We start from the raw sequence: 14,764 nt of genomic DNA on the forward strand, positions 1-14,764 counted from the left end.
ATTTTTGAGGGCTAAAATAGTGTTTGGCTTTGAAAGCACTGCCTCTAAAAACTTTACAGAGTAACATGCTCACCCATTTGGGTTTGTTGGTTGTACCAGTGGGGGACAAAGCGATACAGACTCCCTTAAGCATCTGAAGGAGATCAGTTTAATGTAGAAATCACACCCTTTTTATACATTTAATCTCTACCTGACATAACTGAAATCAAACCGAGACCTAACAGAACTTAACAGAAAGAAGGCACCCATTGGCTGGCTCAGCTGCTGTGCTGCTGCCCATGTGTCCTGTCATCCAATCAGCTTCCTGCTCGTGTGCTGTCCATGTGTCCTATCATCCAATCAGCTTCCTGCTCATATGCTGTCCACTCATGCCTCCAGCCAATGACAATTGTGGCTCGCACTGCGGTCACAGGAGCAGAGATGCTGGCTAGCTGCTCCTGGAGTGACCTGGGGGCCATGAGAGCGGCCACTCCCAAGCTCTCACGGAGACTGCCCGGGTAGTGGTGAAGGCTGCGGTGTGGGTGACGCAGGCAGGTGCAGGCTGCGAGGATCCAAGATAAAGGAATGAAAGAAGGGACACTTGTATAGATACTGAGGAAGCTTTATTCCCAAGTGGAGCCAGGGACAAGTGCCAAAGAAAAGGGGTCTGGGGAGCACTTATAAAGGGAGTGGGCGTGAGGGGTGGAAACACAAGGCAACCGAAGAGCGAAGGCAAGGGGAGGGGTACAACGTGGTAGAACCATGGGAGTTACGCAGAGGAGGGAAGAAGCCCTGGAGTTGAATCATCTACTGAATTGGGGATGATTGACACAGCTTTCTCAAAAGAAAAGGGCGGTGGTTATGATGACAGGCAGGGGCAGTGGGTAGTACTACTAGGATTAACATAGGCATTTAAGGACATAAGGGGAGGAGCAGGGGATCAGTCACTCTGAGGGACAGTCAGGTGGCGGGAAAAGCAGGGAGTAAGCAACTTAGGGAGAAACCATTCTGAGAGACCAAAATGGGGGTACAGAGGATCAAATAATTTTCTATCTAACAGAAAATAACTGTCTTTAGTAACAGAACCAACAATAACACTTAAAAAACACACGAGGCCACAGACAATCTCACTCCCAGCTGTCACTCAGCTGCCCTGGCAGTGCTATCCCCCTGCTAGGCCTGGCCCCCCAGTGACAGCTGCGCTATGGCAGTGCCTGCACTGGGGGAGCCCCCACCTGCTGCCGGCGGCCCCACACCTTGGCAGCGCACGGCTCCCTTGGCCGAGTGCGGCTCGGCCACTTTCACTGCCGGCGGTCCCGTGCTCTCGCTGCCGCTTCTGGGTGGGTGTGTGAGGCGAACGTTCTGCTGACAGCCACAGGCCGGCCATGCTGTTGTCACCGGGCCACGCTTTGTGCGTGAGGTTGCTGTACTTGACAGGCCTGGCAGTCCGTGACGTGCCTGTGGCTGTGCTGCCGTGGGGGTAGGGCTGAAGCAGAGGCTGGTTCGGGGAGGCTCCCAGCACTGTGGGCCACCTGCAGTGAGCTGAGTGCTGCCAATGTGCTCTCCAGAACCATCGTGACCCACACCTGCCCCACACCTGCCCCATACCCCATCCTGGGGCCAGCCCGCCTTGACCCCTGCATGTGTGTCTGGAACCTGGAAGAGCATGGCTAAAGAGAGAGTTAGTGTTACAAGCAGCAGTTCCCACATTTTGGCATGCTCTAACCAATGTCTGCTATGTCTCAAGGATGTGGGTTACGAACAGCAAGCAATACTTTTCTACAATCTTCATTCATTATAAAAGCAAGATGCTGCAACAGAATAGTTTTGGCTTCATCATTGTTGACTTGTTGGGAGAGCGTGGCTTGAAGTCTGTCCAGGAACTGCACGAACGACTCCGCTGAACCCTGTAAAATCTCAGCAAAAGAAGATTAGGATTGATACCCATTTCTAGGAGTCACCACAGGGCCTGCAGGGCTAGGTGAGCAATGATATCACATGCACCACGCGGGTAGCCTGCCTGCACTGCGGGGACTGCGAAAGCACTCTCTGGTCAGCTGCACAGTGGTGATTGGTGAAATTCTGTCCTGCAGTGCTTCTGCCTGGGCTGTACACAGCTCTCGGTGATTGGTTAGCCAGACTGCAAACTGCCTCGCTGTTAGAATCAGTTTTGTTATGAATGACTCCATATGTCTAATTTAATAGACTACAAACTTAAAATTTAGCAGCAGTTTTAATTGAGATAATATAATATGATCAAATATACTCCAGTAGTTACAAAAAGAAATTTGCAGTGGTTCGGATAAAGCATAAGCAAAACCCATCAACAGGCCTTCCCGCCCTGCCTCACGTACAAAAGGATCCAAAAACAACTTATATACTGTATGCTAATACATATTCATTAATACTTTTTGTAAAACTCCTATTTTCAATTCCTGATATCTATGTCACTATTCTACACAGTGCATGCTCCACTTGTTTCCAAGCGGTCTTCTGGCTCTTCAGTGGTCTTTTCAGAGGAAGGCTCATCATCTTCTTCACTGTCCTTTCAATAACCTGGCAGGTGGTGCATTAAGCTTTGTGTTATACAAGTAAGCATTATGTTCCAATTAAACCTTATTTATTTCATAGATAAGACCACTATTTTAGACTCCCTGTCTGGAATTTTCCCAACTTGATTCATATTCAAGGTCAGTCCCTGCTCTGGGAGTTGTCTTAACTTCAGTTGATGCCAGTTTTGGTTTGGGAGTCTCCCTGACTTCATCCATTCCCAAGGCCAAATCCAGCCCTTATATACTGTTTCCCACGTGTATCATCTACAAAGAAACCCATCTGCTTCACTAATCACATATACTTTCCAATTATTTTCCCAAAAATATTGATATAATTATGATTTTGTTGGCACAAATCACATCCATTTATTGGTTTCATTGTGCTCATCCAGTTGTGGGGTGTGAGGACATACAGAGTGCTGATGGATTCTAGGCAGTTTAGCATGATGGATAGGAGGATAAGCCACTTTCTTCTACCTCAGTTCTTTAATTACTTTATAGTCCAGCTATAGCGCCCTCAGTTCCTTGATTACTTTATAGTCCAGTTCTCAGTACGCTGGTCGTTGGATTGGCACATATATTACTGGGCAGGCCGTAGTGACTGCCAATTCTCCCTCCTTCATGATGGCTTCTTGGCATTTTTGCCATCATTGGACTACTGTGTCGCTGTCTTGGGCAGGGAGCGAGCCCGCTGCCTGCTTGTGATGTGAGATTTCTGCCCTAAGGGGGCCAGCTACGCAGGGATCTTTATCAAAATAAGGCAATTCTGCAGGGCTTGAGTTAATCTCAGGATAAGACAATTCTGCAGGATTTGGGTCACTCTTGGGGTCATATATGGGTTCCGGTGGCACTGAGGGTTCAGGGGACTCAGCTTCCAAAGCCGTGTAATAGCCAACATTCATGTGACTTCCTTTAATGCCTGCCATGGTTGTCCCCCATGTAGGGAAAAGTCTCTGTCCTACTGCTTGCCAGGTTTTTGATTGAAGGGGTCCATTAAAGGGAAAATCTTTAACATGATTAGACACCCAGTCCAGCAGGGTGCTTAGTTTCACATCAGCCATAATAATAGATTGCTGATGGAAGAGCCACTGTACCTGGCCCAAGCTTCTGCTTTGTTCCTGGGATAATCCACCTCCTGTATTTGCTCCCAGTAGTCTATTCACCTTCCAGGTGAGGTGTGCACACTTTCAAATTCCTGAGTTCCTTCCCGAACTCTTCCCAGATCCTTCCCTAGATCCTTTTCTGGACTCTTCCTGGCCGGTTCCTTGACTTAGTGGGAGTTGCTGCTGGAGCGATCTGCACACCCTCCACCACCTTATATGTCCCAATTTGAGCCAGCCATTTGTAGCAGTGGGGAGCAAAGGGACACAGACTCCCTTAAGCATCTGAAGGAGATCAGTTTATTGTAGAAATCGCACCCTTTTTATACTTTTAATCTCTACCTGACATAACTGAAACCAAACCGAGACCTAACAGAACTTAACAGAAAGAAGGCACCCATTGGCTGGCTCAGCTGCTTGCTGCTGTCCATGTGTTCTACCATCCAATCACCTTCCTGCTCAGGTGCTGTTCACGTGTTCCTCCAGCCAATCACAGTCTCTCTCCCAACTGTCATTCACTGGCTCTCTCCTCGCTCCTAACTTCCTCTCGGCCTTCCATGGACTTCCACCTGTCCAGCCTGCAGCTGTGCCTCTCCACAGGGCCTTCTGGTGAGCATAAACCTTAACCACTCTGATAATTATAACCCCATATCCTACAGCTGGTAATCCATGTGCACTCTGGAATATGGCACATGAAGACTTAGGGTTATGTGACATTGTCAGCTTCCGAAGTGTTGCTGTCATCTCCATGCTTCATGTCATGGAGATGTAATCTCCATGCTTCTCCATGCCTTCTCCCAGCTGAGCAAGTTAATGCTACCAACAGAATTAGGGGCTCTTTGCTTGTAGCTCACTAGAGGCACAATCATATTTCTCAAAATTAAACTAGTGGGCCACATTATTATGAGAGATTTTTACTAAACCAAAATTGATTTTTTTCCATTAATTTTGTTGTATTTAAAGGTACAATTGAAATTGAGTCTTATTGTCTGAAAACCCTGGTCTGTATTTTATTCTACAGGTGTTTCTTTTGTTCAGCTCTTAAGTATTGTTTATTGTATGGTGTTATACATATGCCTTGGGGGTTTTTCCCATTGTGTTTGGATGAAGAAGGCAAATACAGCAATCTCTTGTTAAATTAAAAGGCTGATAGATAAGAGAATTAGGAGAATAATGTGAAGGTTTTGTTAGTCATTAGATAGTCAATAGAGTTGTTAGTTGCTTCTCTTTTTATATTTTACAGTGTTCTGGGAAACAATTTATGCAAATTGACATTGACAGCATTGATGTCCACAGGTTGTGCTAGTGGGGTTGCTCTCCTACCCAGTAATTTAGGTTCAGCAGTTCTGTTCATGATGCATTATAAATCACTTCTTAGTAAGTGAAATAGGTCTTGATCAAAAGGTTTTAATTTTTGTAAAATTTTTTTTTAGCATTTTGGTTTTGCTTGAAGAAAAAGAAAACAAGAAAAGATGGACTGGAATGTAAGGCCAGTCCAGAATGCTGATGCAAATACAAACCTGCAAAGTGAAGGAGCATGTTTCACTCAGTTACTTCCTAATGGACATGGCTTTCCTCAGACAAATGCCAACTCCTCTAAAAATGCATGCACTCATGCTGAAAATAACCAGATCATGTATATGCCAACTGTAAATGTTGCCTTCCCTGCTGTAAATGCTGAAGGATTCAAAACTTCAGATCAAACCTCACCAGGAGCATCTGTTACTGGTAATAATTTTTTTATGTCAAAATACTCAGTTAAAAGACATCAGCAGATGTACGGAACAGGTCTGAAACCTCCCATTCAGAATTCCGCTTTGCGACCAGAGATGACTCCGACTTCTTGGCCAGTCTCTAATCCCTACAGTTATCCCTGCAGGAATGTACCCCCCCTGTCCTCCCAAGTGAACACAGGGAATAATGTAAGGAACGTGCTTGGGGAGCCCCAGTACACCAACACCAATGCTTACATGGCACAGCCAGAAATGCTGCAGCATAATTCCCTGAGACTTGCAACACTGCATCAAGGTGGCATTCATCCCCAGAATAATTCTTTTCCTCTTTCTACTTCCGGGCAACATGTCCAACCCCAAATATTTAATTCCAATAATCAGTGTAAAGTTTTGTATTCAGTGAATCAAAATACCGGGACAAATGTACAGCTGCCACCATTTCAGCAGAGTCAGATGGCCTCAGAAGCTCCTAGAGGATGTTCAGCACCCTCTTTGTTGCCTGCCAACTGTGTTTCAAGGCCTGCAGCACAATCTTCAATGGGTGTACCACACGAAATGCAAAATGTACCCAGTGGATACAACGTTAACCAGCAGAGGTGCCCGCTGGATCCAAAAAATGCTCCTGGGTTTAACAGTATTCAGCAACACTGTCAGAAGCAGCAATCTGGAGAAGTCAGTCAATCCATCAGGAATGTCTGTAATCCAAGTGGAAGTGTGACAGCAAATCGGTCTTTTAGTGAAAGTTCTGTGTCATCTCCTGGCATTCCCAAAGAACTGCTTGATGTTGTGAAAGAAATAGAAGCTCTTTCTTCAAAGCCCCTGAGTGATCCTGCTTCTGTTCCAGAGAGCCAGACTAGTAGTTTGATGAATGGGCCTGTTAATGCTCAGCTTTCCTCAGCAGCAGCAAGACATGGAGTAGGAATTACAAAGGAAAGACTTGCTTGGGAAGCTGAAAAGCTGAAATGTCTTAAAAAAAGGGTTGTCCTGCTTGAAACGGTTCATAATTATAAAAAAAAAATCTATCATGAAAAAAGTACTCATTCTCTTCCTCCTAGTTATCCATGTTCTCCTCCTAATTGTCTTCCATGTGTGCCCAAACAAAATGTACAGCCTCCCCCATCTGAAGCAGTGAGGACAGAGAGACCCACTTTCATGGTTTCACATGAAGAAAGAAATGACAAAAACCTAGCCAGTGCTGATAACAGAAGATTGGAGGTGACTCAAAGTAGCTCTCAGGTGAAGCAGGGAAGTCTTTCATCAAGCTTCACTCCTATTCCCTCTCACAGCAAAGTCCCAGCTCAATTTAATAATCCTGAGAGCACCTTGGAACAAAGGGATGTGCATGCCTTGGCCTCTTCTCAAGGAGCTGTGAGTTCCTCAAACAGTGCTTCGTGTTTTACTCCAGCAGGGAGCTCTGTCAGGGCTGCATCAAAGACTCTGCAAATTGGCCCTGAGAACTCATCATTTCTTCAGTTTGTATTGAGCAGCACAAATGCCCTGAAAGAGAAGACAGCTGGTGCTACTGCTGATAAAATACTGACAAATCTCCTGTGTAGTGAAAAACCACTGCTTGATACATCTGTCTCGAGTGGAAGCTTGCTAAAAGACACCAGTGAGAAGAATGTAGAAAGTCTGAAAGACGAGCAGGCATCTGTGGCTCACACAAACTCTGCTGCATCAGAAACAACTGCATCTGGTGATGCTCAATTGCAGACTGAGGTAGCTCAGAAAAAAACACTATTTACTGAAAATCCATCCTGTAGCCAGAGCAATTGTAGTTACTATATGGAGGAGCTGGTTGCATGCCTGCGCCTGTGGGGGAAATACCCACCAGAATCTGTAAGTGTGGAAAATAAACAGTCAAATGAAAGCTCCACAGCAAATCAGATTTCACCCTCTGACCAAAACACAAAGAAGGGAGAAAAAAATACTGTGCTAGATAGCATGGATGAGGCTGTTTTGCCTGTAACAACTACCTCTGTGGGACAAAAACTTGATACGTTGACTTCAAATTTGATGAAAAATTTTGAACCTCAAGTTGCAGTTGTCTCTCCTTTAGTACTTAGTGAACAGAGAGCACTAAGTGAGCAGGCAGGCAAGATCCCAACACCTGAAGGTAAAACCTATCCAGTGATCAACTCAGGGAGCACATGTAGCTTGCAAGAAGATGGGGAAAATGGTTTAAGTTTGGCAAGTCCTGCCAGAAGAACAATAGAAAATGCTTGGTCATCACCCAGTGATTGTGTTCTGGAACAAATAGTGGAGTCGCATTTGCAACAGATCAAAGTAGGTGATGAAAACCAAAGGAAAGTTAGTCAATCTGCACAAGATGTGAGAAAAAATCTGGAGCTTGGATTACAAAACAAGGTTCCTCTTCCTGAATCAGGCACAAATTTTTGTAGTCAAATCTCCCAGGAAGGTACAAGAGACCATGAAGACAAGCAGGCTGTGTTAGAGGCAGGAGATACAGCCACAGCTCTGCTGGAAAATGACATGTTTTGTATTTCTAGTGTATGCTCTCTTGTTGAAGGTGATAAATTCTATAACCCACAAATAGCAGGCATGTTCAAGTCAGTCTATGAGACACAGGCATCAGAAGGAAATACATCTGGTGCAAGGCAAAAGGAACAACATCTGGACTTGAATAAAACTGAGCTGAGCAATAACACTGCCCAGAAAGAGAGCTTGCTGCTAAAGATGTTGGAAGAATCATCAAGTCATTCGGAGAAGGAAAGCAGTGGCAATCCTCCTAAAGCAGTTTCTACCTCTGAACAAAACATGTCATTCAAGGCATCTTCCAAGCATCCTGAAAATTCCTTAGAAAGTCTTGCTAATATAAATCAAAAGTTAGCTCAAAATTCACTGGATTCCTCTATCAGCATAACTGCTAAAACAAATGCACCCGCTGTTCCAGGAGACCACAGTAAACAAAATTCCATGCCCAGTAAAAATAGCATGGAAAAGGATGTGAACTTTTTTGGAGCAAAACTGAGTAAATATCTAAAAGATCAACTGCTTGCTCTAGTGAATGAGTTTCCATATGGCATTGAAGGTGCTGATATGCTAACAAAAGAAGCAGCACAAAATCGTTCAGTGGCTGAAGGGACAGAGAATCAATCTCAAAAAGAGGTTAAAATTTGTGACAAGAATTCTCATTTGAAGGACCCAGTAAATCAGACTAAAGTTGCAGTGTTAAGATCTGATCAGGTTCAAGAACTGTCTCCTGGGCACAACCAGTGTTCCTCTAGTGACAGCATGAGAGAAGTGAGTCAACAGTCAGAAGAGGCTTCAGGCGACAAGGACAACCTTGAAGGCAGTGTCCAGCCTAGTCAGGAGCTATGTGAGAAGGAAAAAACCCCACAAGAAACTTCTAACCCCAGTGAAAAAAGTGAAGATCATTCTTTAATGGGTGGTGTAGCTGTAGCATGTAAAACATCACATTGTCCATCTCAATTAGAAACATCTGGTTCAGAGAAAAATGATTGTCAGCTTTCAAAAGCTGAAAATACTGACTCTGCAGAGACAGAAGAAAAAACCAGTCAACTGGATGCCTTGAAAAAGGAAAACTGTGCAGTGGGAGAAGACCTGACAATTTCTGAAAAAATCCCAGACAGTATTAGCAAAAATAAGGATATTTGCAAATACACTTCTGAAATGAACAAAAAACCTAGGCTGAAGGTGGATAATGAATACAAACTGTCTACAATAGAGCAGGAAAAAATGGGACCAGTTAATTCCTTTGAAAATCAGGATGCTGATAAATGCAAAAGCAGCAGTTTGAAGGAACACCTGCAAATTGACAAAGGAATCCAAGTGTCAAGTAAAGAATTTAAATCTTTCAAAAAAGAGCACCAGACAGTCTCCCAAGAGTTAACAGAAAAGACTGATCATACATATGCAGACAACATGGCAAAGTCGTCCATAAAGAAGGAGAGAGTTTTCAAAACTGAGTCCCTTTCAAAAGATACAACCAAATCAGATCTGACCATGAAATCCAAAACAGACATTCACCAATCTGTGAAGTCAGAAACAGTTGAAATTAAGCATTCTGAAGTCAGTCAAGGACAAAAAATTGTAACTTGTGAAGAGAACTCAGCTGAAGAACAAAACTGTAGGGAACAAAAGGAGGTGCTTAGGCAAGATGTAGGAATTAGTGTCAAAGTGCAAGCAAAATTACCAGCAGAAATAAAACATAAAAAATTGAGTAGTTACCAAGCTGATGCTGTAAAATTCTCAGATAGTAGTAGCACTGTAGACTTCAAATCAAGACACACAAAATATTCTCAGCATAAATCTGTGAAAGTTCATCCTTTGCAAGAGCAGCCATACAAACGGAAGATGAAGGAAAATATGGTTGGGAAGAGAGAATTTAAGAAAGCAAAGCTAGAAGAGGAAGGACTGAAACAATCCGAAGGAAAGAGTTCTAAGCAGCTTGCACACAATTGTTTGCTAAATGCTGACAAAGCTAAAAAACTGAATGGAGAAAATGGTTGGAAACCAAGGAGTTCCTTAGCAGATTGCTCTGTGCTTAAACTGCAGAGAAAAAGGGCTCGATCTTCTAGCATGTCTAAAAACTTCTTTTCTAGCAAAGAAAGACATCTCGATGGTCAAAACAAAGACAAGTGCTCTGAGAAAATGTTTCCTGATAAAAATCTTCTATACCTAAACAGAAGAAATAACAGACTAAAGCTGCATCTTCAAAAGGAACCAAAAAAACACTACCTGAACAGAGTGGCATTTAAACGTACGGCACAGGAGCGCATCTCTCTGACAAAATTAGAGACATCACCTGTCAGACCTGTCTGGCATAGAACCACCAAAGTGTCACAAAGCAGCAACTCAAAAAAAGATGTGGCTGTCTCAACAGTTGAGAAATCATGCAAACAGGAACTCCTTGAGTTCAAGCTGTGTCCAGAGATACTGTTCGGGAATCCAGCCCCTGGTGAAGAAAGCTTAGCTGCAAAGAATTCTCCAGAAAGAGATAAAGTCGTTGTAGAAGGTATGATGGTCTCTTAAATATTCATTTGTAAATAAAAACTATGTATACATTTTTAAATTCATGTTGCACAAAGCTACAGACAGTGAAAACAGGGGACAGTAGAGGCTGAAGGCTGAGATATCCTGTCTTGGTCTCTGGCAGACCACAGCTGTGTCTTCAGCTGAAAAAGAACATAGGAGTGTTCCTTCAATTTTCTGTAAGTCTTAGAGAATGAAATTAGAGTACTTTAGAGCACGGCAGTTTCAAGTAACTTTTGAGAAGGCTTTCTAAAGTACTTGTAGAAGTTAGCTTGGCTTGGTTGTGGAAAGTAGATTCCCTTGGCGTAGTGAGGGTGATCTGATCAAAGGTGATCTGATCAAAGGTGATGTGATCTGTATTCATTGTTCACCTGCTTGTGCATCAGTCTGGCTGGGCAGAGGAGGGAGAGATCTTCTGTGACATTGAGGAATAGAGTGGGCTTAGGCCAGATGTATCCTGCCCATAGTCCCCACAATCTTTGCCATCTTTGCTTTAAACATCCATTTTTCCTTCCCTTCTTCTCTGCCCCATTTTTCAACATTTTACATGGTGCATTCTGAAGCGTATTTATGTCAAATGTTGTATTTTATTTTTCTCAAGCTGTGTATATCAGCACTTGGAGTCATTTTCATACCCAAAGGAAATTTCCTTTTGCGTGTGCTAGTATACGTGTTAGAATTTAATGCTGAATAGAGGCCATAACTTGTGATAAAGGAACCTCAGAAACATTTTTTGAAAATTTCTTTTCAGGTGTCAAGAGTAAAAAAGAAGATTGGTTAAAATGTGAACCAGTGAAGCAAAAGAAACTGGAAGAGATCTCTACAGGTGAAGTGACTTCTGAATGTCCCATTTGAAATACAAGTTGAATCCTCTTTGCTTGGTTTTAAATATTCCTTTACAGTAGTAAACCTTAATAAAGCATTTAAAATTATTATACTCATTCTCCTGATTAAATGGATACCATAGAATAGACTTACAAGTCTCAAAGATTTGTTTATTGTTTTATGAATATGTTGTTGGAAATGTTGAAAATTTCCTGTGCCATTAGCTTGGATGTAGCACTATTAACATTTCAATACAGTTTTCAATTGTATATAAAGACTCTTTCATGCTTTAAAATATAGAAAGTGATGTAGCAGAATCTAGTCCAAAAACAGAAAGTGATTTTTCAAATAAATCTGGCTTTCACAGTACTTTGCTGCTGTCCACACATAACACCTGTGCTCGCAAGTTCCAGGACCTGTGTGTCCCAGTAGTCTGGACAAGATAATCTGTGTGACACCCAGAGGAAAAGGGGGGCCACTATGACATCTTCCTCATTTCTCTTGAATGGCAAATTGCTTTTTGGATGGTCTTTTATACCCTCTAGGAATCAACTGTCACAACAGTGGCAACTTTCATCTCAGGATCTTGTTTGTTCCATCCTTTGTAAATCTTGGGTGAGGTTGCTCCCAGCTGTCCTTGTTTCTTTGCTTTAGGTGCCTCTCCAGTTCTAGTTTTGTTTTTCTAGTGGTCTAACAGGAAACAGAATGCATTCTGTAGCCTTGTTGCTGCCTGCTTCTTAGCTTTAGAACAGTGGGCTTGCATGCTGGTACTTATGGTGTTGCAAGTAACATAGTTTGCATCCTTTGTATCTTTTGTTGCTGTTGCTGTGTCCTTGGGCTTTGGTGTCTGCCATCATTTTAGCCCTTCCTCTTGCGTCTTCTCTTCCTTTCACAAATGCATGCTTTCTGTCATACCTTTCTTGATACTCACCAGAAATCTCTCCTGTGAAGACACCCAAATAGCCATTTTATGCTTAAAGATGCATTGGAGATTATTTTAAATCTGAAGTGCCTGGTGCTTTAGGAAGGAAGTTTATGGCATCCTTTTTTGACACTGGAAGGTCTTAGGTACCACATGTATAAGGAGTGGAGTCCTTTGAGGCTCTTGCTTTAACGTGCTTGTCTGTCTTGCAGCTGAGGACAGTATTCCCCTTGATACAGCTATACAGATCCTGGAAGGAGATGGAGAGACTCTTCACATTCCTGTCAAAGACTCAAAAGAGATGTTTCAGACCTACAGGAAAATGTATCTGGAAAAAAAGATGCAAAAGTCTTGATAGCACTCCTGTATCAAAATTCTTACTATCACTGAGAAAAAAATGCCAACACTAAGATGATTTTTTTTCTGTTTACTTCATGTTGCTGAATAATTGTAAAGGCTCACAGTTTTCTGGTGGGCGTTGAAAATTTTCTTCCCTATTTCCTCATATTTGTGAATAATTACATCTTATTCTGTATTTATTGTCCAGATATTCTTTGGTGCTGTAAATTCTGTTTTAAACGTATTGTTTCTTTTGGCATTTCTGATCCTTTTTTTTTTTTTTTTTTAAGATAGAGTAGCTCATTGAATCTTGACCAAAAATAACAAACTCATTTAAACTGTCAGAGCCTGTTTTCTTTCCTGATTCTCAAAAACTTCTACTTATTATGCTTTCCATTGCTGGCAGTGGAAGAATATTTCTGCTGCAAAGGGACTGCAGTGGATTCCCAAGCATTACACTTCATTTTCCCACTTAGGGTAGTCTGATGGTTATGCTTCTGTTTTTGTAGAAACTTTCTTTTTTTTCTAAACTGGGAATAGAAATATAAACCCCTCAATGCGAGCATACAGATCAGGGGCATTTATGAAGTATTCATGCTGCTACCCAGTTTTGTTACATTTCTTTTTGTGAGCTTGTATAAACTGAGCTCTGAGTTCACAGTTTGAGCACAGTGCTGCAGAACATCAGTTTACTGGAGACTTCTGCTTTTCTTTCTCTCTTTCTTAGCACTTCTATTGTTGAAGTGCAGGGAGTTCAAATTCACTCTTGTCTGGATTATGTTGCTGAGTTCAGCTAGACTGTGATTAATTTCTTTGTTCATAAAGTGTTAGATTATGTTTGCTTACACATTCACTGTGACATAACAGTTGTATTTGTCATTGGCTATCTTTTGTTTAAGTGCCTTTTCACTGTTACTCAAAATTTAAAATCGTATTTTTACAGAGATTTGGTACTTGATTCTTTCTATCTTATTAAACCTTTTTGCTGAACAAGAAACCTGTAGATACCTTACTGAACAATTTTTATACTTGAAATAAACTTTTGAGGACTACACCTTGTCTTTTTTTTCCTAAAAATACAAAGTTGTGCTTATTGCAGTTAGTTAAATAGGAATTGAAGATATTCCTGCAGATGAAATGCAGCTTTAAAATAAGTGATGGATCTTCCTTGTTGTAGTTGCAAGTTTATTAGTTTGTTTCTCTCTCTGGACGCCAAACTATTAGTCTGTGGGGGATGTTGCCACTGGAGGATTTTGTAGTAATGTTGTCAGCTCTGGAAAGGCTTTTCATTTTCTTGAGAGTTTAATTGCCTGTATTATACTGCCTGCATGAAGGAAGATTTATTGCAGACTTAACTGTACCCAGTACAAACAAAACAGAGTTCCTATCAAGAATTTAATCTGAGTTTTGTTCTGCACAATGATACATGAAGCTGACATAAATGCTTGAGTGAATTCTTTTCAGTAAGAAATTATTTGATCCATTGACCCATGATGTTTATGTTCTAAATATTTGGAGAAGTCTTCTCACTGATCTTGTGCATCCAATAAGCAAGAATGCCAGTTTTGAGTCCCAGTGGATGCAGCTGTGTCCCCTTCCTCCCTTATACCAAAAAGTGCATCTTGGCTCTGTGACAGTGTTTACATGGTGACTTGTGCCTGCACTGATTTGGTATGGCTGGGATCTTTGGGATAGACTTTTTGCTGATGCTGGAATCTTCCTGGTAAATTGCTGTGGCTCATAAGTTGGCCACTATCCATTCAGACAGCTGCTGGAAGGAAAACATCTGTAAGGAGCAGTGGTAGGGCTGCAAGGAGTACCCACAGAGAAAAGCCTGGAGACCATCTGCTCCACAGAATGAGCACTGTGGATATGTGCATAAATGTCACATGTAAACACCAGGCCTTATTGTGGTCATGCTGGCTTGACAGACAGATACAACTGTCTCTAACACTGCCTGTTTCACCTGTGGGCATCTCCAGCAGCTGCAAGATAAATGGGCAGTCACAGGAGCCAACAAGAAAAACTTTCCATAGGGAAGCCTGATGCTGCTTCTCAGCATTTCTGCATCTCATGCAGCTAACTGTGGTTGAACCTGTTCTGATGTGCAAGTACATCCAATGCAAATTTCTCCCCTGATAAGACCTTAAACAGCTACAGACAAGAGTCCCTAAACCTTAAATTTTAAAATGTTGACAAAAATATACTTTTTATAAGAAGAGTATGGGAAAGGACAGGATGAAATGGACATGTTTAACATTTGGAGGTGACTATTCAATACACACATTAAGTGCTTAG

The 14,764-nt window shown here is 42.2% G+C and overlaps 1 protein-coding gene across 7 annotated transcripts in view; it reads left to right on the forward strand.

The window, feature by feature from the left end:
* Positions 1-13,518, forward strand: part of RESF1 (retroelement silencing factor 1) — a 29,523-nt gene extending 16,005 nt beyond the window's left edge. For 5 of the 7 annotated variants that reach the window (XM_059845904.1, XM_059845899.1, XM_059845902.1 and 2 more), the window contains 3 exons: positions 5,065-10,363; positions 11,132-11,206; positions 12,340-13,518. In XM_059845904.1, coding sequence (XP_059701887.1) covers positions 5,104-10,363; positions 11,132-11,206; positions 12,340-12,482 — 5,478 coding nt within the window. In that variant the 5' untranslated portion in view covers positions 5,065-5,103 and the 3' untranslated portion in view covers positions 12,483-13,518. Of the gene's footprint in view, positions 1-2,442; positions 2,571-5,064; positions 10,364-11,131; positions 11,481-12,339 lie in introns of those variants that run through there. The other 2 variants (XM_059845905.1, XM_059845906.1) reach the window with 2 other exon arrangements.
* Positions 13,519-14,764: the final 1,246 nt, after the last annotated feature.

This window comes from Haemorhous mexicanus, chromosome 5, assembly GCF_027477595.1.
Source record: "Haemorhous mexicanus isolate bHaeMex1 chromosome 5, bHaeMex1.pri, whole genome shotgun sequence".
NCBI lineage: Eukaryota > Metazoa > Chordata > Aves > Passeriformes > Fringillidae > Haemorhous > Haemorhous mexicanus.